General features: G+C 36.7%; 3 protein-coding genes across 3 annotated transcripts; all 3 read left to right on the top strand.

The window, feature by feature from the left end:
• Positions 1 to 139: 139 nt before the first annotated feature.
• Positions 140 to 8,536, top strand: LOC135687798 (astacin). The gene is made up of 5 exons (XM_089110654.1): positions 140 to 1,025; positions 1,492 to 1,671; positions 2,154 to 2,307; positions 2,674 to 2,849; positions 3,494 to 8,536. Exons 1-5 carry the CDS (start codon positions 911 to 913, stop codon positions 3,712 to 3,714), a joined length of 846 nt encoding a protein of 281 aa, XP_088966780.1. The 5' UTR covers positions 140 to 910; the 3' UTR covers positions 3,715 to 8,536.
• A 144-nt stretch (positions 8,537 to 8,680) lies between these two features.
• On the top strand, positions 8,681 to 12,478 carry LOC148959250 (astacin-like). The gene is made up of 5 exons (XM_089110655.1): positions 8,681 to 8,839; positions 9,288 to 9,467; positions 10,478 to 10,631; positions 11,546 to 11,721; positions 12,145 to 12,478. Exons 1-5 carry the CDS (start codon positions 8,779 to 8,781, stop codon positions 12,363 to 12,365), a joined length of 792 nt encoding a protein of 263 aa, XP_088966781.1. The 5' UTR covers positions 8,681 to 8,778; the 3' UTR covers positions 12,366 to 12,478.
• Positions 12,479 to 16,364: 3,886 nt separating this feature from the next.
• On the top strand, positions 16,365 to 22,000 carry LOC135684917 (zinc metalloproteinase nas-14). The gene is made up of 5 exons (XM_065200624.2): positions 16,365 to 16,525; positions 17,793 to 17,972; positions 18,245 to 18,398; positions 19,909 to 20,084; positions 21,523 to 22,000. The coding sequence occupies exons 1-5, from the start codon at positions 16,465 to 16,467 to the stop codon at positions 21,741 to 21,743; spliced, it is 792 nt and encodes a 263-aa protein (XP_065056696.2). The 5' UTR covers positions 16,365 to 16,464; the 3' UTR covers positions 21,744 to 22,000.
• The last annotated feature ends 2,080 nt before the right edge of the window (positions 22,001 to 24,080 follow it).

Here is a 24,080-nt window from a genome sequence, read left to right as displayed (position 1 = left end):
TATTGGTCAAGAACTCATTAAAGCCGTTCGTAACTTAGATTTTCTAGATACATTTATAACCTATACATTAGTATTTTTTCTAAGAAATGTTGTTTTTTTCTTCATATACATATATCATCTCGGACCATTCAAAAGACCCTTAAAACTCTCTAAATTGTCCTTAGGCTTGATCCTTCTCTAGCTAGATTGCAAGTTGTATATCGTTTATTTGCTTTGGCCATGTATTGCAACCATCAACTTACATGATCGCAACACGTACACAAAAGCCTGGAAAAGGACTTTGAAATGAGCGCTCATGAAAACTTTTATGTATTCTCTTCTAAAAAGAATCTCTCTCTAATAGCCACTGTATCTAAAAATAATTTCTGATCAGATAGCCATTGTATCTGATCATCAAGTAGATCGTCTTTTTCCCTTTGTGAGATGCTTGAGTGTTCATAAGCCTTCAAGTTTTTTCATTGATTGTAATCGTAATACGTAATAAATACAGCTTCCATGAAGCATGCTCGCTTGTTCGCAATTTGTATAGGTGGACGTGCACATAATTCAGGGGACAACAAGTCTAATTTTGAGTTACGTGAGCTAAAGTGGACAAAAAAGACGAAAAGTCATTTTTGATGCATTAATAAAGTAAAAATATCCAAAATTGCTTTAAGAAAAATATCGACGATATGGCACGCTATATCTTCCGACCCTGTATAATTTGTTATTTTGACAAAGGGTTTTGAAGCACAACTAACTCATTTGCTTATATGAAGCAAAAAAAATGCTCAATTAACTTATAAGAGAATTGTCTTTGCCTTGGAAGGCAATTATTGCTGGCGACAAAAAGGCAACATCAGGCCAGGTGGGTAAGCATATTTATTTAGGTGTTTTGCAATGTCAAATACAAGGATGATTATATACATCGATGAAGATTCTTTCCCAGTTCGAAAGGTTTTCGCAAGGTCATCGTTTTCAGTTCAATATGAAGATCGTACTTCTCTTCTCTCTCGTCTATGCTGCCACATCATTTAAATTACAAAGTAGGTACAATTTGTTAACACATCCTTCGCTCCATGAAAAATTTAATGCCTTCAACAAACGCTTAATGTTTCCAAAATATAGAAACACTATGTTTGTGCAAACAAATGAATTCAAATTGTTTCTACGTATTTTATATGCATTTCTAGTTCTTGTTTGTCGCTAGAAGTTAATTATTTACCTTGTTTTTGCTAATACTATTTACAGCGCCCTTGAAAAAGAAGAAACACAAGTGATATCGTGATGATATTGCGTGCCAATTCGATGCAGGTGGCACTAACTTGTTTTTGGATGTGTGAGTTTTTTGGAAATAGTCCTAGATGTAAATTCCAGATCAGTTCCATAGCAGTATGACGGGCTAGGGCATTAGACTTCTATCAGCCTAAAATGCTTAAATATGCTCAGAAACCTCTTCACGTTCGTTTCCAACAAAAACTAGCACTAGTAACTCGCAATGCTTTTTTGCAGAGATTGGCAATGGCTTCCTTTTCCAGGGAGACATGGTGATGAGGAAGGATCAGATTGATGTTGCAATCCGCGGTGGTGACGTCGATGCAACAAATGGTCCGTCGACGTTTGGCATGTCAAAATCTTCTAACTTGAAATGGCGTAAAGGAATCGTACCTTATGTGCTATCAGACAGCGTTAGTAAGTGTCTATACGCTTCGTATCCCAAGAAGCATAATTTTCAACAGCAGGGTGATGATTTACTTATTGAATATCTAAGTATAGGAATTCGGTACGAGTAGGAATACGGGGATGGCTGCCTCCTACTATAAAATGTTTGCGGCATCTCTCGTTGGATCTTTTGGAGACAGGGTGTTGGTATTTCATGAAGCGCCCAAGGTCTAAAGGACTGAAATCCACAGAGACAAACTACTCACTTTTATCGTTTAGAGCAAACTAAATTTGGTTAAGAAAACCAATATTAACTTTATATGCTTTATTTTCGTGCGCAAAGATCTATAAACTGATCTTCTGTTATGGAATGACGGTCTAGAACTTAAAAGGTTGAGCCAAAATTTTTGAAGCTCCTTTAAAGCTTTATGTAAAAACGCGTCCCTGTTGTCAGCCTTTAGCTTATTTACTTTTTAAATACTTTTCCTGTATTCAGTTTTTCGTTCTTCTAGAAAATGCATTATTGAACAAAATCGGTTTAAAAGGTCCAACAGAAAAGGCAATTTTAAGTGCCATGAAGGAATGGGAAGAGAAAACGTGCATACGATTCAAGCCGAGAACCACCGAGAAGGATTATGTTGAGTTTATTGATGATGGTTTTGCCCAGTGAGTATTTTTTGCAGGTAAAAATGTGGATATCAATTATTCGATGTGCTGATAGAATATTCAAAGCGAATTTATGGTTGCTTTTTCAGTTTTATTTGGACTTTTTGTGCCATGTTTCCGCTTTCACATACAAATTTTGCCCTGAATGACAGCCCAGCATACTACTGAAAATTGAATGCAGCTATTTCAATCAATGTGACATCTCCCCCAACCAGGCCGAACTTGCCACCCAACCACCTAGAATCAATTCGTTGGAGGTTTTACTCTCTTTAGAGGTTTATCCTCGGAAGTCAAAATCTTTAAAAGAAGTCTAATTTCCTCTAATAATAATTTTTGTTTTATCCAAAAAGTCAAATCTTTCTTCAGGTGCTACTCTTACGTTGGACGTGTTGGTGGTAAGCAAGTTATCTCTCTTGGTTTTGGTTGCTTCTTTCATGGCATTGCTGTTCATGAAATCGGACATGCTCTAGGACTTCACCATGAGCAATCAAGACCCGATAGAGACCAGTATGTCAAAATCATATGGGCTAATATCAAGGATGGTTGGTACCTTTGCTGCTTTTTCAAAACATTTATTTGCCTTAAAGTTGCCATTGACCGGCAGATGCTTTAGCTAGGGTAAACCTTAATGAAACTGAAACGATAAAAATAGCTTTGTATTATATCTTTTTTCTTCCCAAGTGCAGTCAGAAGTTTCATTTTCGCTGATAGTCCGTGGTCCCCGCACCACCGATTCTTAACGGGGGCCAGCAATGCAGATAAATTTTCCTTTTACCTCCCCTACCCCTCTTAGTGGCAAAATTTTTGCACATCCTGTTTGAATTGTGCATTCTAGTTGAATGTGATTGTTGTAATTTGCAGGTTTATCTTCATAAAAATTTGGGATAATTTCAATCTTCTCTTTGGCGAAAATGTTTATAGTTGTCACTGGCTAACTTTAAAGAAATCGACAGGCAGAACATAGCCGAGTAAGCCTTTGAGTACCGCAAAATTTGAAAAAGCGCGAAAAAGCGGAAACATGTCATACTAAAGTACTTTTCGTTCGACACTGTTCAGAGTATAAACGTGGGATAACATCCTAAGGTGAGCAGAAAATTTATATTCAGATCTGGATGAAAGGTAATGTAGGAGGAACAGCGCGTTTGTTTGGGTTTTTGTTTTTGACAAATCTTTTTTTCGTTTTAAGATGAGAAACACAATTTCGAGAAGTACTCTCATTCAACAATCGACAGTCTTGGCAGCCCCTATGATTACGGATCGATCATGCACTATGGCGCTCGCGATTTTGCAAAATGGCCATGGCAGAAGACAATTGTGCCAAAGAAAAGTGGAGTCAGTATTGGACAGAGATCGCATCTAAGTAAGCAAGATGCACTGCAGATAAGAAAGTTTTATGGTTGCAAATAAAGCTCTTTATTGGGATGTCGATCACAACAGCAATTACAGCTCTTGTTTGTATCTATTTTGCGTCTTAGTCATGTGCAACACTAAACTTTTGAGCAACATACTTTTTGAAATTTTTTAAGAATTTCCCCGAACGCGATAAAGTAAATTGTTGTCTCGGAGATCTTCATTTGCCAAAATCACACGTTTGTAGGTAGGAAAAACGTTGATATTTTAACCATGACTGCGTATTTCAAGCAGGGACACCAAAGCAAGCGGCTAAGAATATTTTCCAAAAAGAAACTTTATTATGCAATACGGTGCAAATTTTCAAAAAACATGCTCAATGTTGGGAATATAGCTAAATATGAGGTGAGTTATCCCACTGAAGTGGGATATCCCACCGAGGCGAGCCGATTTTCAGGTTACATTCATGTGGGAATTTTATCCCACCGAGGTGGGCCAGTTTCGTTGTGTTAATGTGTGTTCTTTGTTCGACAGACATCTCTGCGATAGGTTTCGTGGAATCAGATAGCCCAACTGGACCAAACTCTCCGTTTGTTTTGTAGAATCTCGCCATTTCCTCCCTCACGGCTGTAATTAATTTGCGCAGGCCTATCAGCATCAAAATCTAAATTTCGGTACTCCATCTTCGTTTCATAGGGTTCCAAGCATGTAATTAGATTTTCAACCATGGCAGTTGACCATAGAAAATTCTTTTTCTTTGGTTTTTCGTGTCCAGACATGCCAGCAGTCATGTTGAATTGGAAATTCTGCTAATTCGCTCTTGCGCAATACTGACAGATGTTCATATGGGAGATTTTCATCCCACCTCAGTGAGATCCCACTGGCACGACAGCGGGATCTCACTCAAGTGGGACAGTTCACCTCTCATATGAACGTAATTTTATTTCTTCACACAAATCAATTTATCGATTGGATCTCACCTTAGTGGGCTATCCCACATCAGTGGGAAACTCTTCTCATATAAACAGGCCCATAAGAACGACACATTTCAATCGTTATTAGGTTAAAGGACGTATGACCAAAACTAGTTTACACTATGTTCTCCATGCTCAAAGAATCGAAGTCTTGATTCACCTGGAATTGGAAAACCATCGTCCCTAAAAGCAATTGTTGCATTCGTTGCTTTAGTCTGCTTGATAATATTGAATTAATTCATAAACCTATGATGTTTGATAAGTGATGTCAATCATTTATAAAATATATTCTTTACGGTATCGCTTTTTGCACCGCCGCAAAATTTCACATTTGAGACATTATGTAACTAATGTGATGTAATTGTCTACATACACATTCTTTTGGCAGTATTATCCCTAAAAATTTCCCTATCAATGATCCTAACCCGAGATGTATTGAAACCATTACCTCATTACCTCCCTGAAACCATTTAAAAAAATGTTCAACGATTTCTCTCCTACCTAACCATCTCTATTTATTCAATCATTGTATCGCTGGTCTTTACAGCCACCGTTCCTAGGCATAAATATTATCTTCTTAAACTTTTCTTATTTCTGTTAATGGCTCAACGTATCTCTGGAAATTAGACCCTCTGTGATACTCATTAAAGGCTCTTGCGCAACCGGCATGCTTTGTAACACAGAGCCTCCGACGAAGGGGGGCCGGGGCTTCACTTTTTTGCAAAACAATAGAACTTTTTTTAAAAACTTTTGTTATGATTGTTACACTTTCTCTTGGCCCGTCCACTTTCCAACCTGCGTCGGAGCCCATGTAACAAACCATTCTAACACCAAACAGTGTGTAATAGCCAAATACAGTTCATTTCTAATTAAATATGTACTGTGCGTGTGATACGATAATTCAACCAAAATAACGATAATATAGTTAGCGAATAAATTAAGTACCAGAATGAAAATATAACAGTTTGATTGTTAAAATTCAAAACTTCGTAAGAAACTGCTACCGCAAAGCAAGCACGCTTCGCTGTTCTTGAAGATTTTTCATTGCCTATGATTGATGGACCAAGCGGAGTTTCCATGGAATCAGCTAGCTGTGTTGCAGTTTGTGTGACTAGATGTGCGCATAATGTTGACGTTATAGTCAGGGCTGTTAGCCAAAATGTTGTGCAAAATCGCATACCAGCATGAAACTTCATCCACAAGGGTAGTTTTGGGCGCTGAACAAGATAGGATGCAGACCCCAGCTGAGAAATGCCCCAAAATGCTATTTTTAGACTGTTGTATATGTTCCCAGGCCCCAAAAGTGTTTTTTGTAAAAATACTGCTGCTAGTTGTGATACCAGCATGAAAATTAGAAGAAATGGGACAGTTTGGTATGCTAAAAAAGATAGGATGCATATCCCCAGCTGAGAAATGCCCCCAAATTCTATTTTTAGACTGTGATACTTGGTCCCAGGCCTCAAAAGCGTTTCTCCTAATAATACTGTTGCTAGTTATGATACCAGCATGAAAATTAGAAGAAATTGACAGTTTGATATGCTCGAAAAGATAGGATGCAGATCCCAGCTGAAAAATGCACCCAAATGCTATTTTTAGACTGTGATACTTGGTCCCAGGCCCCAAGAGCGTTTATCCTAATAATACTGCTGCTAGTTGTGATACCAGCATGAGTGAAGCCTTATGTGCTGATGTAGGTAATGAATCAGTTATGCGTGTTCCGCTAATGAGCATACTGATGAAAGTGACAAGAGATGGGGGTACTGAAGCTTTTTGAGATGCAAGAAATTGGGAAGGGTCCTCAATCTAATGCGAAAATACATGTTTTCTAATGATATTGGCAGCTTTAGAGAGGCAAATTCCATCATCCTGGTCATTCTCTAGACATGCCTGATAAATCGCGGTACCTGTTTCTTCCTTGGGTGTTAGGAGAACATTGTTTCCTTGTTTTTCTTCCTCGAGCTCTGGGATGTGATGTAAGATGTCATTCTTCAAACGAGTACTGTGCACATTCTTTACACTTTCTGCAGTAGCACCATGCGCCACAAGACGATCGCAAAAGAGGTTTTTGATACAGCTTAACTTGAATACGGAAATATTCTTGGAAGATTCTACCATGTCCCTAAGATAATCAATAATCTCAGCCAACACTGCCCCTTTTCTAATAGCGTCCTCTGTTTCGTGAACAGATTTTGTTCGATGAAAGCTTTTCAGACGGTTGTAAAGAGCGGCAAGGCATTGCTTGTGATATCGGGCCTCAACTGCTACCATGTCACCTTCGCTTAACTTGGCTAAGAGTTTTTCATCAAAGAGCTCTTTTACCGCGTCACGAGTGTTTGAGCGTTTGTCAAATTCACTTCCAAATCATCCTTTTTACAAAAAAAAACACCTAACTTTGAAATTATCTGCGCTGTACCTTTGGCGTGTGCTAGGTGGGGCCTGAGCGATTTCAACATCAGCTGTTTCTTTCTTTCTTTCCTACATACCCTTTGGTAATGGTAGTCGTTATATTTATTTTTGCAACGCTTATGAAATTTTGCCTCATTTTGCAAAAGATTGCCAGCTAATACCTCGTTGCTTGTTAAGCCTGTCCTTGTATCAAAGAAAGAAGGAAGCTCACCAATGCCCTGAAACCTTTTAAGCTGTTCTGCAATGCTTTTGTATCCTGAACCTTTATCGGAGTGAGTGCCTTTCCTTGCTGGACATTCTAGTACCTCTGATGTCGTTTCTTGGCAAAAAAAACAACTTTCCCAATTTGTCTCCAGTATTTCTTTGCTCATTGAACTAGGTCTGGTCAACTTGCTATGGGGGTTAACCAGTTAAAATATTTTCTTAGACATTTCCACGTATCATTGTCTTATTTCTCAAAAAAACGTATATGAATTGTTTGCAATTTCGATGGCCCCATCGCTATTGTTAAACAAGACAATAGATCCTATCACGAAAGTAAACTTTTGAAGGAAATGGAATGAAACCATTACAACATCCGGTTCATTTACTGGGTTTGAAAAGGAAGGTATCAGATTTCTTCCACTAAAATTCTGTTCGACTACTTTTTTAAATTATTTAAGCTAGACTGCACAAAACCTTTATCAATATTCTGCAGGAGAATGAAAAAAGATTCTTAATTCCCTATGTTAATTTCCTTCGAAAACCAAAATAAAAGAGTTTATCAAAGTAATAAGGATAACCACTTTCGCGGACTTGGACCTAGGACAGCGGTCTAAAAATAGCACACAGGGGCAGTTTTCAGCTGGGGTTTGCATCCTATCTTTTCGAGCATATCAAACTGCCTTTTTCTTCTTACTTTCATGTTGTTATCGAACTAGCGGCAGTATTTTTACAATTAACGCTTTTGGGGCCTGGGACCAGGTACTACAGTCTAAAAATAGCATTTGGGGGCATTTCTCAGCTGGGGTCTGCATCCTATCTTTTTGGGCATATCAAACTGCCTTTTTCTTCTAACTTTCATGTCGTTATCACAACTAGCGGCAGTATTTTTACAATTAACGCTTTTGGGGCCTGGGACCAAGTACAACAGTCTAAAAATAGCAATTGGGGGCACTTCTCAGCTGGGGTCTGCATCCTATCTTTTCGAGTATATCAAACTGCCTTTTTCTTCTAACTTTCATGTTGTTATCACAACTAGCGGCAGTATTTTTACAATTAACGCTTTTAGGGGCCTGGGACCAAGTACAACAGTCTAAAAAGAGCATTTTGGGGCATTTCTCAGCTGGGGTCTGCATCCTATCTTGTTCAGCGCCCAAAACTACCCTTGTGGATGAAGTTTCATGCTGGTATGCGATTTTGCATAACTCTCTCAAAATCTGAGGCTAACAGCCCTGACTATTATCCAATTTCAGCGCAATATTATTTAATCACTTTGCCGATCTAAAGTAAAATGAAGCTCAAAACACTAGCAATTTTTAAAACAAGACAAACAGGAGTGTTATCAAATGCTTGTCTATACCACGCTCTTTGTTGAGTGTTTGTGACAGAAGGACTGCATAATACCAGGTGAGTAAGCATATCAATAAGTTTTATCGTTTTTTTTGCAAGGCATTTTATCGTGGGCTATAAAACAGTAATTCAAGAAAAATTCTTCTTATCTTAGAAGGAGTTTCATCAGGGTCATCGTTTTAAGTTCAAGATGAAGACCATACTTCTCGCCCTCTCTCTGGTTTATGCTGCCACGTCATTTAAATTAGAAAGTAAGTGTAGTTTGCAAACGCATCCCTGCTGCAAAAAAGCGGGAGTGCTGTTTCGTTTCGTCGATCTACAATTACTTATGATTGATTTTTTAATAAGGAATGCAATCTCCTCTCTGTGAATAAGAGAGTCACTAATGCTGTTGTTTGTCAGTATTTGATTATTTGCATCGTTTTTCTTCTAGTTATTTGTATGCACGTGACAAAGAACATTCACGTATCGATAACTTGTTTTCAAGGCATATAAAAAATGTAGGGTAAACCTGATGCTGTATTTGGATGCATAACAGTAAAGCCCACGATTAGGACTTGTATTATGTATAATTATAAACGCTATCACCCTTTTCAATGCTGCATGATCAGCAAAAATCTTTTCGCATTCATTTTTAAGAATAAGTAGCATTTGAGTTATAGGCCTTTTTGCACAAGCCTGCTATGATTCTTTTTCTAGGGGCTGGCAATGGCTATCTTTTCCAAGGAGACATGGTGATGAGAAAGGACGAGATTGATGTCGCACTTCGCGGTGGAGATGTCGATGAACCAACGGGTCCTTCAATGTTTGGCATGTCAAAATCTTCTTACCGAAAATGGCCTCAAGGAGTTGTACCCTATGTTCTATCAGACAGTGTTAGTAAGTATCTACCCAATTCTTACCTAGCAAAGCTTTCTTTGTATAAGCCTCTGTGTAAACTCTGGTGCACAAGCACGCTAGAGCACGAGGGACGTATGAAGGACATGCGCGGGATATCCACGGGATGCACAGAAATAGTTATTTTCGATTCAGAAATCTTTTGTTTTGCCAGGAATTCTTCGACGTTATACCCTTCTGAATCCTAAAAGCCGTTTTTTCTTTCTTCTCAACTCCTCTCTTACACTCTAATTGCAAACCCTCTCCTATTAATTTTTTTTCATTTCACAAAAAAATCAGAATTTTCGTTTATCTCTTGAGTGACCTTTTGAAAGTAGAAATAGTTAACTTATTGATTTTCCAATAGGAGGTCGCCCGAAAGAATGATTTTGAATCCATTTATACCTGTGTATATGATTCAAATAGAAAATGCTTCAATAGAATGACTGCATGCCTCATGCAAACAGAACCATATTTTTATTATCAAAATGGTCAGGAAGTACGAGGATAATGGGTAAATAATCATTGAATAACTATTACTGTAAGTGAGTGACTTTCTTGCCCATTTACCATTCATTGTTCTATCGACCGGCTCGTAAACGTGTATTTGATTAGAAAATACAATCATTTATTTGATTCGGCATTTTCAACAGCAGAACTCGAGCTTGAGCTTGCTCTTGTGTCAACATTAAGCGTATTAGACCAGGGGAGCTGCTGTTGGGGCTAAACCTGTCCCTTTCTAGAGTTGTTAATATCGTCATAATCGACAGTCAATTAACCGAACCAAATGATCGCCGATACTCGGTTAAAATTCTTGGAAACAAAATTAGCTATTTTTTCTGTCGTACCCTTGTTGTCAACAGTACTTTTGTTTTGGCCCACGGCACCTGTGGTGGCGCAATTTCCTGTAAAGGGTTTACATGCAGAATCTTGCTCCAGCATTAGTATCTTATCTATAATCATGATCATCTTATCAAAATATATCCTTTGATACAGTTTATTTATCCTTATAGAAAATGCAGCGTTGAACAAAATCGGTTTAAAAGGTCCAACAGAAAAAGCCATTTTAAGCGCGATGAAAGAATGGGAAGAGAAAACGTGCATACGATTTAAGCCGAGAACCAACGAAAAGGATTATGTGGAATTTATTGATGATGGTTTTGGAAAGTAAGATTTTTTTACATGATATGTAAATTAAACATCTCATTTACCTGAATTTTAACTTCCTTCATTTGGCAGAGATGCAACTACAAGAAGCAAATCGATCGAGCTCATTTGTGGAAACAATTTTGATTTGGTCTTTTATGTTCCGCTGGATTTAAAAATCCCTTTTGCCAAGCGAAAAGCTGCTTTTTTATCTTATTTGTACGATTTGCAGCAGTTGTTTTTTACTTAGTTTCAAGCTAAAATCCTACTCGGAAGAAATTAACATCTTGTAAATTTTTTTGCTTTAACAAGTATGCTGCAAATGCAATATTAATTTTTGTAAAAACAATGATCGTTTGAATTTCAAAGCTCAGTTTTTTATTGGTGGATACCTATCTATCTTCAATGAGCTATTGAAAAAAATGAAAAGAATGGAATATATATAATGAACTAAAATGAAAAAAATAGAATATATATAGTGAACTAAAATGAAAAAAAGAGAATATATATAATGAACTAAAATGAAAAAAATAGAATATATATAATGAATTAAAATGAAAAAAAAAGAATATATATAATGAAATAAAATGAATTATTGAATTATTGCGTTCATTAGAGAGAATACGTGTGTAACCGGCTGAGAAACAACTGGCGACACACTGAGGAAATCTTTTCGCCAAAGAGACAGTCTCCTTCGCAGTAGATGTTGTTAGAAATTAAGAATTAAGTTGTTTTACTTGGCCTCTAAAGGAAAAATATCTGGCTGTGAAAATAGTACACGCAATATTTTTTTCAAAAAGGGCACTTTTCACACTTTCTCCAAACAGGGAGGACTGTGCCCCCGTAGCCCCCCTCGGCTCCGGCGGCCCTGCTGACGATAACCTTTTCTACATATACGTAATTGGTATTCTTAGAAACTAAATTCCTTTCCTCAGGTGTTACTCTTACGTTGGACGTGTTGGTAGTAAACAGGCCATCTCTCTTGGTATCGGTTGCTTCTATCATGGCATTGCTGTTCATGAAATCGGGCACGCTTTAGGGCTTCACCATGAGCAATCAAGACCTGATCGAGATCAATACGTTGAAATCGTATGGGATAATATCAAGGAGGGTTCGTACCTTTCCTTTTTATAAAATCTAGTATAATATATTTTGTTTTTAAGAGAAATGCGACATAATACAAAGGCTTTGGTAGCTCTTGCTTCTCATGACCGAGATCTCATCACCCTCTGTGATGCCACTTGCTATCTTCCCAGATGCCAATAAATGCAGCGTAGCAGTTCACATTTCTGTACGTTTCTGTATAATGCATCTATACAGATACTGCGAAGCATAATACGTATTGAGGGATCAAAGATTTACTGCAGGGGGCTAGTCATTCCAAAAGCCATGTTTTTAGGGCTTAAGCCCATTTTTATTTTGGAGCTTAAGCCCCTTGCATATATTTGGGCTAAAGATACCGCACATCTACTTGGTTTTGTAGGCCCTGCACCTTTGCCTTTGTTCTGACATGACTTTTCCATTTTATTTCTAGATTACAAACTCAATTTCAAGAAGTATTCTCATTCTACAATCGACAGTCTTGGTAGCCCCTATGATTACGGATCGATCATGCACTATGGCGCTCGCGATTTTGCAAAATGGCCATGGCAGAAGACAATTGTACCAAAGAAAAGTGGAGTCAGTATTGGACAGAGATCGCATTTAAGTGAGCAAGATGCTTTGCAAATCAGAAGGTTTTATGGTTGCCAATAAGCTCTTGATTGCTGTATCGATGAAGAAGATAACTATTAAAATTGCTATTGTAACTATGCTATCCTGTGATTTCTTGTTGCAAAGTTTTCTTAATCATGTTTAAAAATAACATACTACTTTGTGTTTCTGTCTTTGGTCACTCAGCGATTGGGTACCAGGCCTGTGAATGACATTGATCGCGTTGCCTTTATTCTTGATGCTGCAGTAGTTTTACAACCATTTTTTATTCACCCAACAATCTCTTGAAAATTTTGAGATCCTTCAAACACTCCGGGTACATGACTATTTGTTTTGTTTTTGTAAGGCTCTAGGTTGAAAATTTTGAATGAGCATATTGGTTATTAGCGGCCAAAAATGGAATGGGCCTTTGGATTGCAGGATAATTTGAATAAGCCCTTCTCCAAACAAATATATGCAAATATGCCACAAACTTTTAAGTTTGTCTTGAAAATTAGCTTCTGGGATCCAAAGAAAATTTAGATTAAGGAGATAAAATATTGAGATAAACGAAAGAGTGGAAAACATTTTACTCTTTTCTGTCCAACAAAGGATTTCTTTTTGGCTTAGGTGGGAAACGGGTAATGCTAAACAAGTGCCGTTCAAGCAATTAGATAGCAATTCTTTAGAAAAAACGGACCTGGTAAAATAAAATATTTTAGCTTAGGCCAAGACGGCGTATTTTCTTGATGTCCAAAACACAAATCCTTTATAGAAAGTATCCCCTGGATTTTTACTCGAAAAGTCATACAGATGAAGGCTTGACTAATATCAGCTCAAAGAATGTTTTTAAGTGTTTCTGTTGGTTGTATGTTGTTATTTGTATCTTGTTTGTTGTTTGTATGTTGGTAGTATGTTGGGAGAGCTGCTGTTAAAGGAAAGGACCTTGTCAAGTGTATAAAGGCACGACTCCAAGATGTTTTCCCGGGGTAGAGACTGCAAACCTCTGCCCATCTCTTTCGCCAATCCAGTACCCAAACCTTGATTACGTAAGAGCTTCCAGTTAAATTTACATTTTTTCATTCAGAATTTTTACAATTTATCACGTAACCCTAAGTAACCTTGATATCAAATAAAACAGTATATGATTTTAAAGCCATGATTTATAGAATAACTTGCTTATGAGAATTGGTGCCAAATGTATTTCAAGAAATGTGCACCCCTATGCCCCGCCATATAGGACAAAAGTCTATTATACAAAATATATGATGTGATTGTAAATATATTGTTTAAATCTGATATAAATCGGTTGTACAATTCATATCGACGTTATTTCTCCAAACTTAAAGCGTGTCCACTTGACATCTATAAATTCTTGTCGGAAATTTCAGATATATAAGGTCTGAATTTGTTTGCAAATATATAAGGTCTGAATTTGTTTGCAAATATATAAGGTATGAATTTGTTTGCAAATATATAAGGTATGAATTTGTTTGCAAATATATAAGGTATGAATTTGTTTGCAAATGTATAAGGTCTGAATTTGTTTGCAAATATATAAGGTATGAATTTGTTTGCAAATATATAAGGTATGAATTTGTTTGCAAATATATAAGGTATGAATTTGTTTGCAAATATATAAGGTATGAATTTGTTTGCAAATATATAAGGTCTAAGCGTGGACGATATGCGCAGTGACATTTCCCGCCAAAACATAAATTTTTGTGCTTTCAACTTGTGAATTTGCTAATTTTCAGCTTGTGACCCTACTCTCAAAAATCGGATCTGGTTTGCTTGCACAACTTGGTCTGCCTTTTAGTCGGCCAACAAAGTGCAAAATGACTTCTTTCACGCGGAATTTATTTCCACCATCGTCATTCTGATGGAAGCTTGAGCGACGACTTCCCCGAGAAGATGGGCGAGTGTATGGTGATGGGGGCACAGAACTAGGCCGTCTCATGCTAGTACTTGAAGCATTCGCGGCCGTTTTGTGCAACGTGCAATGTGTAAATCGAGTCGGATTTGGCGGGAAATGTCACTGCGCATATCGTTCGCGCTTTGACTTTATATATTTGCAAACAAAATCAGACCTTATATATTTGCAAACAAATTCAGACCTTATATATCTGAAAATTCTAACAACAAATTATAAATGTCAAGTGGTCACGCTTTTAATTAGGAGAAATAACGTCGATATAAATTGTACAACAGATTTTTATTAGATTAAAACAATATATTTACAATCACATCATATATTTTGTATAATAAACTTCTGTCCAATATGGCGGGGCATACACCCCTCGGAGATTATAGTTAATGATTCTTAAAGATAATTGTGCCAGTTCACTGAGTAACTGAGGTGACCAAGGACCTTGGAGCATACTACGGATTGAGGGAGCTACAACGTTATGGGGGAGGCTAAGCATGCTAAAAAACCATGAGCAAGGCAATTTCCTATGGTTGTTTGTACCTTTTTTGGCCCCCTCTGCCACTTTTTGCTTCTGCAGTCTCTGTAGTTGACTACATTTTAAGCAAAGAGTTGATTAAATCCCGTCTTTAATTTGTCTGATAGAGTAACAAGTCCTTGAGTATGATGTTATGCTCCTTTGTGTAGAATCAAATGCACGCTTGTAAAAAAACAGGATTGATCCTTAAAAGCTGGCTATTTATTTAGTCTAATTGAGCCTTTTAAAATGCTTAAGATTTTCCATGACAGCCACCACAACGTCTTCAAAAAAGAGCCCCTTTTCTTAGTTTTTCCGTTTTGCCTGTTTGAACCCACAAGCCCACAGACACGTGTTTTCTTTCAAAGAAAATGCTGCATTTTTAAAGATTTGAAAGAGCAAGAAAAGTATAAAATCTTAATCGATCGTATCAGTTCTTTCCTTCGCTTATTTAGGGAGCTGTCATAAAGTATGGAACAGGCCGGGGCGGAATGGATTTCAAATTTTATATTAAAATTATGTAGCCTAATGCTAGAAATAAAAAAATCTTCATGGCCCCAATACATGTTCTAAAATAATTTTATAGCCCCTGAAAACTTTCTGATGAAGAATCATAGAAAACACCACTAACTTTCTTTACACAACAAAGATTAAAAATACATCACTCTCTGAAGGGCCAGAACTGAGCCAGCTTTATTTCCTGGGGAAAAAATGTTTTGTGGAAACAGAAGAATAAGATGAAGAGAAAGAGGAAACTGGAAAATGACAAGAAGAGTGCTCAGGGATATTCTGTGATTACGCTGCTCAGGGAAAGTTTGATTTTCAGATTGAGGAAGCCTCTATCATCTTAAATGCCATGGATACTCTAAAGCCAAAGTTACATTTGCGGGGCTTGAGACATCTAATTGAGAAAGGTATTTGTACAGATTGGGATGGTAGCAGCAAGATGGCAGAAAGGTTCTGTAAGCATCTTCAAGATCAGCTGGCAGTAACAATAGAAGCCGACAAGTTGACAAAGGCTAGAAGAATGAAGAAGCCAAGAAACAGTACAATCACACAATGTTTTCAGAAGGCAGCAATGAAAATGCCAGAAGATACCACTATGGTAGAGACTGAAGAGAGCAGTGACAGTGATATTGACAATAGTGACTAACTTTTTTTAAATATTCTAAATGAACAATTTCACAGCCCATGATTAATGTTTGAAATAATTTGTTGCCCAACGTTTCGAACTTAAAAGTATTGATGACCCTGCTGAATCCCTTCCGCCCCAGTCTGTTCCATACTTTATGAAAGCTCTCTTACCATGCTATATGCTTAACAATATCAGTTACGAAAGCGGTATCATTGAATATACTGCTCGCCTTATTGCCATTGAAAACATTGTCAGTTTAAGGAACAAAATATTTTTTTTGTTAATCTCGTAATTAAAAATTATCTTTTTTTCCTGATCTGCTAATCCTTTTACTTGTGGTTGAGAAAAATTTGCAAGATCTGTAGCGAGTTCTTTTGATTTTATTAGTGTGCTTCTCAAGTACCTTAGAAATTGCCCCGTTTTCTTTCGAGTGTGTTGTGACAGCTTTAATATTAACTTTTATTGTATTAACAGTTGCTGCCAATTAGTGCTAGATAAAAAGGTATCATCGAGAGGCAATTGACGTTTTCTGGTATAAACGTGAGTCTGGCTGGAAGAAGAAATAGCTGTCTAAGATTTTGAAATGATTGCCTATTTGCTTTTGGCATCGTTTGTATGCACGACATGGTCGCTTCAGCTCGAAAGTAAGTTTATTGCACTTTTGTCTAGGCTCGATGTTTTATTTTTGAATTATTTATGGCTCTGTTTTTCTAAATTATTTCAGCATTTGCTATTCTAAAACCCATCTCTCTAAATCCTTTCTAAAGCCACCAATTAACAGTTTGCATGACTTCTGTCTGACTTTTCTAGTATCAAGGTTTTTTTGCTGATAAATATTTTCTGTTTTGTTAACACAAAAGAGAAGTTTTCAAGAATATCTTTTTCTTCTTCTATTTTTTCACCTAATTTTCAGTTTTCTAATTGATCATATTTTCGTTGCTCTTTGTTTTGTTTTGCAAATTGAGCCTTAGTGCCCTTATGAAGTGCGTTTTTTATGAAAATTAGTGCATAGCTGTTCCTGTTAGAGGCAAACAAACAAGATTTAGGTAAAGGAAGGTATTAGGTATTAGGCTTAGGTAAAGGAAGAAGTGGCTAATCGTGGAAGTAAGATTGGATCACACCAATGCTTACCAGATACAAAACTAACGTTTACCATCATTTACCAACGTTTACCAACACTTACCGTGTCATCTACTATTTTTTCACAAGAACCGTTCAGCAACAGGAAATACTACGGAAGTTTGGCAGAGGCTGTCGCTGAAAGTTTTGCAAACTTTCTGTTTCACTAGGAATTTTCTTCTTCTAAAGCTGTAGAGTGAAATTTGTACAATTTTATGCTAAGTTGAATGATAACGAACTTTTGTTCCAGAGCTTGGCACAGAAATACTTACACCTGTTTTCTTTGCTCTAAAATTTAACTATTCTTTTCAAATATTCAAATACATAGCTTCTCATAACGAATCTGGCTTTCTATTGTAAATCTAGATCTGTTATAGAATTAGTCTTGATAGAAGGCAACGAGTATTTTTTCCTGCACCACCATTTGTTAGAAACAACGCAGAAAACTTCCCCTTCTTTATTCTATTCAATTAAAACCTCTCCTTTGAAATAGAAGTTCATGTGCAATGCTGGTGTTCAGTTCTTCTAGAGGTACTATTATCGCATATTTGGTATAGGTTTTGTGTTAATATCTAGCCCTATTTGTTAATTTTGGTTATCATCCGTAATGGTGACTAGATGTGTTTTCTATCTGAACGGATGGTATATATTAAGTAGCCTGAGCTGTAGTTAGTTTTAAATGTATAGAAAAGTGTTTTGATATATTGCTATGTGATTCTGTGCTCATTTTTCATACGATCTCGAAATTTTGCTATCTCAAATGAATATTCAATCTGTTTCTTCTTAAAACAGAATTCGACAAGGGATATGTCTTTCAAGGTGACATGATCATGTCAAAAAACGAAATCGATGCAGCTCTTAATGGCAAAGATGTTGATAATCCAACTGGTGACGTCACTTTTGGATTGATGAATGGGGATCGTAAGAAATGGCCGAATGGTGTTGTACCGTATGTACTTGCAGACAGCGTCAGTATGTCAGACTTGATAACCCTCCTTTGACAAATGATTCTTTTTTCATAAACCAAAGAATGCTCTCATTTGACTTGTTTATCAACGTTACTTAAGCCAAGATAATGTCGAGAAGCAAGCTATTTCTGAAACTGTTGTCTTTTTATTTAAATCTTTGTTATTTGTTTCTATTTAATTTTCAGAATAATTCTAATGGACTCATCTTGGTTAAAAATATTACTCAATTATTTGACTGAAATTATTGATGCAGCTGTTTTTCATTTGTTATTCCAGAGAATGCTGCTTTAAACAAAGTTGGGCTCAAAGGCCCCGCAGAAAAGGTGATTCTAAGTGCAATGAAGGAATGGGAGGAGAAAACATGCATAAGATTCAAACCCAGAACAGACGAGCGAGATTACATTGAATTCTTTGATGGTGGTTTCGGAAGGTTGGTCTTAACGTCGCCAATGAGCTGTTTGTTCCTATTTTATCAGCAGCTGAATTTTGCTTTCACAATCGACCATTTATTACTAGCTAGATGGATACATATGATGGATTTTGTTTCTTTTACTAACCCAGGAAGAGTTTTAAGAAGAGTAGGCATCTTTCCATGGCACCTTTTGAGATATATACCAGCGTAAGAAGTCCCTACAAAGGGGGCAAAAGGGGAAAATTGTCGCAGGGCCTCGAGATCTAGGGGGCCTCAGAAAGTAATGTATTTAAGTTCAAAAAATAGATCAATGAATTCTTGGCAAAATTATGCCTAAGAATAGTAAAACATTATAAACGATTGCAAGAAACATCTGCGAGAAATATACTGAAATGCATTTTTAAGCTAAATTGAAGGACGTTATCGAAAATATTTTGCTCGCTCCGCTCCCAGGAAGCCACGTCTTTCGGTTTTGCCCCAGGACCTCAGAAACCTCACGGCGGCCCTACCAATTTGAATTCTTGGGCGTAAGCCGTAGGTAAGGTACTTTACCGTAACACATCAGGCAATATCAAAAACTGTTTCGAGTTGAGCAGTTGATTTATTTCATCGAAGAGTTTAAATTTTTTCAAACATTTCTTCGTTGCATTTTGAGTTTGACAGCCGTTTTTCTGTGCTAATCATCATCAACCTATCAAGGCGTTCTTCACGTGAAAATTAGAATGGGTGGACTCGTGTTTACTTTGAATGTTCGCAAAAGCATCAAATAATGGCATACTGAATACACGTAGCATTAGTCCACAAAATCAGAGGAAAGGCAAGATTTGTCTCAAATTTTTGTAGATCTACAAAACCTATCGAGTTTGAAATGAATAGTTACCAAGTCTTGCCTGTCATCTCAAGGGTGTTTAAACACCTTTTTTAGACCAACTGTGTCAGTATTTGGGATAAAATTGTCGTTTTCACTCACTTGCCAAGCCAGAAAACAGAAAGCTGGCAAATGGTTCGTGTTGATTATTGTGAAGTCAGAGGAGAAAGGAAGTCTATGCTAAACCTGCTTACAGCAATTACAGACAAAAAAATGTTTACTTATAAATCAATCCTTTACTCTTATTATCCAAAATGAATATAACAAAAAAGATCGGACTTTGTTGCCTGTCTCGTCAGCTTGATATTCCTTTATCTGAAAAAAGGTTTGACTACCATATTTTTTGTAGAATGTTTGCACGAACTTTGTGTCTATTAGCAGCAATAGCTTTCCTGCTTGAGATCCAGCCTGTCCAACTGGAAGCAATTTTTCAGACTAAGTTTAGCAGTGTCGCTTGATAAATATCTTGGAGTTCCGCAAGTTGCCTGTCTCGGCACCATTCTTTTGCTCATTTGAAAAAAAGATTATGGAGTAAATTTAAAAGTTCCTTTCTGGCGAAAGATTTAACAGCAATAACAGACAGACCATCATTTAATCATCCATGTTGTTGTTTTAAGAGCCCTTCATTTTCAATTAATAATCTTGAAACACTTCTTTCAGATGCAATTCATATGTTGGACGGATTTACGGCAAGCAGAAGATTTCACTTGGATACGGGTGCCTTGCTCACGGTGTTGCTTTGCACGAAATCGGACATGCATTAGGCCTTCATCATGAGCAATCTAGACCAGATCGAGATGACTATGTTGAAATTCTGTGGGATAACATTCTGGACGGTCAGTACTTGTTTTTACATTCCGTGTTTCTCAAAGGGCGGTGAAAATAAAACAAACTAGGCACCCATCTTATTGTATTTAAGTAAAAGAGGGGTCAATGCCATCTATTTTTGAGAAGAGTTTCAAAGAATTTCCCATCTCTGCCTTTTTCAAATGTTTAGTTGGTTTTTGCTAGTTCTTATACAATAAGATGGCTTAAGTATGTGTCCCGCTTATCACTGTTTTTCAATTTAATAAGTAACTTTTAAGGTCATATTTGGTCCGACATAAAATTGCAAAAGCAGAGACAGCAATAGTCGGATGGAAAGTTGGGTTAATTTGTGTAAGTTAGAACTTCGCAGATGCTCTTTCGCTGCTATCAAAATACTTGCTTGTCTGTGACGTGTTTTTCACTAAAGATTTGTTTGTTTTTATTGGACTACATTCATTTTTTTTTATAAGAAACTGCCTATAAGAAACGAGTACTGGACAGTCAGAGAAAATTAAGAAACTTCAGTACTCGAAGCAAAAAAATCAAGAAACTATTTAATCGTGATAAAACTGAGAACAACGAAATTTTGTAAAATCCAAGAACAAAATTGCCCTGAAGGCCTTAAGAAATTAAGACACAAGGGATAAAAATATACTTTCCACGTCTAAATACAGCGTCAGAATGGAAGCGAATATCTTGACGTGAAAAAAAGGACACGAACATTTCATAACATCATTCATGACATAATAATTAAGAAACTCTTAAGAAACAGTGAGTGTTGAAATTTCCAGAACATTAAGAAACTGGAGTACTCAACATCGACCTTTGTTTCTTATTAAAAAAAGGGGGGAATTGTTGTAAGAAACTTTGTCATGTTACATACAATACACTCATTTTTTATAAGAAAAAGGTTATAAGAAACGGTAGGCTCAATTTTTCGAAAGTTAAGAAACAACCCTATTCAAATTGAAAAAAGCTAAGAAACATTTATAATTTGTAGTTTTAGTTTTTCTAGTTGACACCCAAAACAGTCTTGACATTGAACATCACTGTATATTGCAACACTACACTTGACACGAAGTTTGCATTCATTATCAGTAAATTGCACACTCAAGAAGTTTCCATTTAAAAATTTGTTTTGATTTCAACTTGACATTGATGAAGTCAATGAGCTTAACTGTTTACAGATCTCAACAGAGTTATTCATTCTAGGATAACAAAATACCTTGATCACTTTGTTAGTTTATCTCTGAATGTGAGTGAACTATTAACTTTACCTTGGAAGCACGTTTAAAAAATTCATTACCAAAAAAAATTTAAGAAACATGTAAGAATCTTTTGATAGCAAAATGGCCAGAAAATTTAGGAAACTGCCTACCAGCACCGGACCTTAGTTTCCTATAAAAGAATACCTGTAGATCATATGTAACGCTGCCTAAGATGTATATGCTATGTAATCCTTTTCAGGCACCAAGTACAACTTCAAGAAATATACGCACAGCCTTATCGACAGCCTTGGAAGCCCTTACGATTATGGGTCTATAATGCATTATGGGAAACGTGCGTTCGCTAAATTGCCATCGCAGACGACCATTCGGCCTAAGAATTCGGATGCAAGTATTGGGCAAAGAATAAAGTTAAGTGAACAAGATGCTATTCAGATTAAGAAACTATACGGCTGTGTTTGAGTATAATCTAGTATCTTGGATTAAACAAAGATTGATATGTAGAATACCCAAAAGGTGCTAACAAGTTGAGCTTAAAGTGAGGTTTCTTATTCATGCACTGACTCAAATGCAGAGACATTATTCACGAAGGTCTTTTTGACTTCATTGGCAATTTCTGTTTATTCAAAGTTAGTTAAGCGCCAAACGGTGCAAACATTAGTCCACGCATTGAAAAAGGAACTCGGATCAAATTTCTTATGAATATTTCTGTTTCCCTGTATCCTTGGTATCATTGAATTTTGCTCGGGCAAACTGTGTGTTGCTCAAATAAATAGACAAAGAAAGAAAAAATGCAAAAGTGAGAAACTAGGAAGTGAATAAACAGACATGAATAAAAATATTATTGAGTCGTTCTATGTTGCTTCTTCGTTAACTTTAAACTCCTGAAAAATTCATCATGAAGCTGGCATTTTTTGCATGTTGCACGACCTGGCCAAACGATGAAGCATCAAGTTCGACGGTGCAACAACTTTGACCCCTTCTCAGCCTCAACCAGGAGACGTTATAACGCGCAACATAGAAGGAAACACGATCCAATATTTTGTATGTCCGGGGGTTTAGAGGAATTATAAAAAAAGGTTTTGAATCCACTTGGGTAATTTTTCATCTACTTGGGTCCTTATTCTTCTTGGTGACCTGTGCAACCGCGCCATTACACTTTATATTGCTCCCTTTTACAGCCATATCCCAGGGAAATATTGTATTTTTACAACTGAGTTTTGACGATGCTGTGTAAAATTTTCAATGTTCAGGTATGATGTAAAGGTAGGGTAATACAATCATATTCGCGTCATATTTTTCGCCTAAAGAGGGTATGATAGAGGAGCAACGCCAAAGGAAAAATGGGTTAAACAAAAACCCTTCTAACGGGAAGATACCAAGATTGAATGTTTGATGCCAGATACGATTCAAGTCATTTTAGACTATCATGTATGCTGTTGAACGTTTGCACATTAACTTTAGGCCAAGGCCAATGCATCAGCTTTAGGCCAATGCCATGCAGTTCCCTCTACTTTTATTATAATGCCGAGCTGAGACCCATTCGAGTCTTTTTCTCAGTATTCCAAGCAGTTTTGATTCAAGAACACAAAATATTGAAATGAATCCGGCAATTTATTCGATCTCATCATCACTTGGATTTTCATTACTTGATATTCTACCTTTGTACGTCTTTCAAATTCCAGAGTAGCTCATAGAAAGGGTGAAGGGTGCGTTTTGATAAGCCTCAAAGTTATACGAGGCTACCAGTCGACTCCTTTGAAAAAACATGACGAGAGAAAAATATTTTTGCTATTGAAATTGAAATGTTAAAAATTCATCTTTGAGAAAAACGTTGTGTAGAATCTTAACGCTAAAGTTATATATGATGTGAATTTCTAGCACGATTACGCAACAATAGATGAAAAATAATTTTTTTTGGTGAAAAATATGAGCGTGTAATCCTTCCTTTAAGGTAAAAAGGGTGTTTTGTTAAACTTAGTGAAATTTTCTATGAAAGATCGATTTCGATTAGATTAATCAATGGGGAAAAGAAAACTTTTTCAGAAATATTTTATACGGTAGCATTACACTTGATAAATAAGTATTCAGATTTTCATACATGAATTTTGAGCAACATCAACCTACATCAATAAACTGGATCCAGACTTTTTTCGGTGAGCTTGAGAAAACCTTAGGTTTTGGTCAAATCTACTCTCCAGAGTGCTTATAAGCTATAGGACGTATGTTATATGATATCATTTATACATTCTTAATTCAATTCTTATTTCCGTTTCGGAAATAATGCTTCTTTGGCTCCCTTTCACGATTTTAGAGCCGTTATTTCATACTGTGGTCCTGCCATTAAGTCTACTTAAATCCTTATAAATCTACTTCAGCGACTCTGGTCTTGCCATCAAAATAAACAAGAAAGGGTTTTCCTTTGTCAAATTAACATTACCAAGAAGCCATCGAAAGGGAGACTAGAGGAAATGCGAAACAGAGGCAATGAGGTCAACCTCTTGCATTACTGGTTAAATCTGTGGTGTAAACCTAGATGCTCGCTTTTCAAATCTTCACAAAGAGCAATGGGACAACTGAACATTTTCATTTGATCCAAGTCGTCCCAGACATCCAAGGGTTTAAAGAAAAAGAAGCATTGTTGATAGATGATGTATCTCGCTTTTCTAAACTCTTTCATTTGAAAAAAAACTAATGCCTTTTTGCAAATCATATGAAAGTAAATGAATGGTTTAATAGGCTCATCGATGATCAGCCAGAAAACAATGAGTTCCTACAAAAAAGTCCTTTTAACAAAAG

This window comes from Rhopilema esculentum, chromosome 10 (genome assembly GCF_057945365.1).
Source record: "Rhopilema esculentum isolate cy_ngs chromosome 10, ASM5794536v1, whole genome shotgun sequence".
In the NCBI taxonomy this organism is placed as follows: Eukaryota; Metazoa; Cnidaria; class Scyphozoa; order Rhizostomeae; family Rhizostomatidae; genus Rhopilema; species Rhopilema esculentum.
This window is presented reverse-complemented; position numbering and strand designations above follow the sequence as displayed.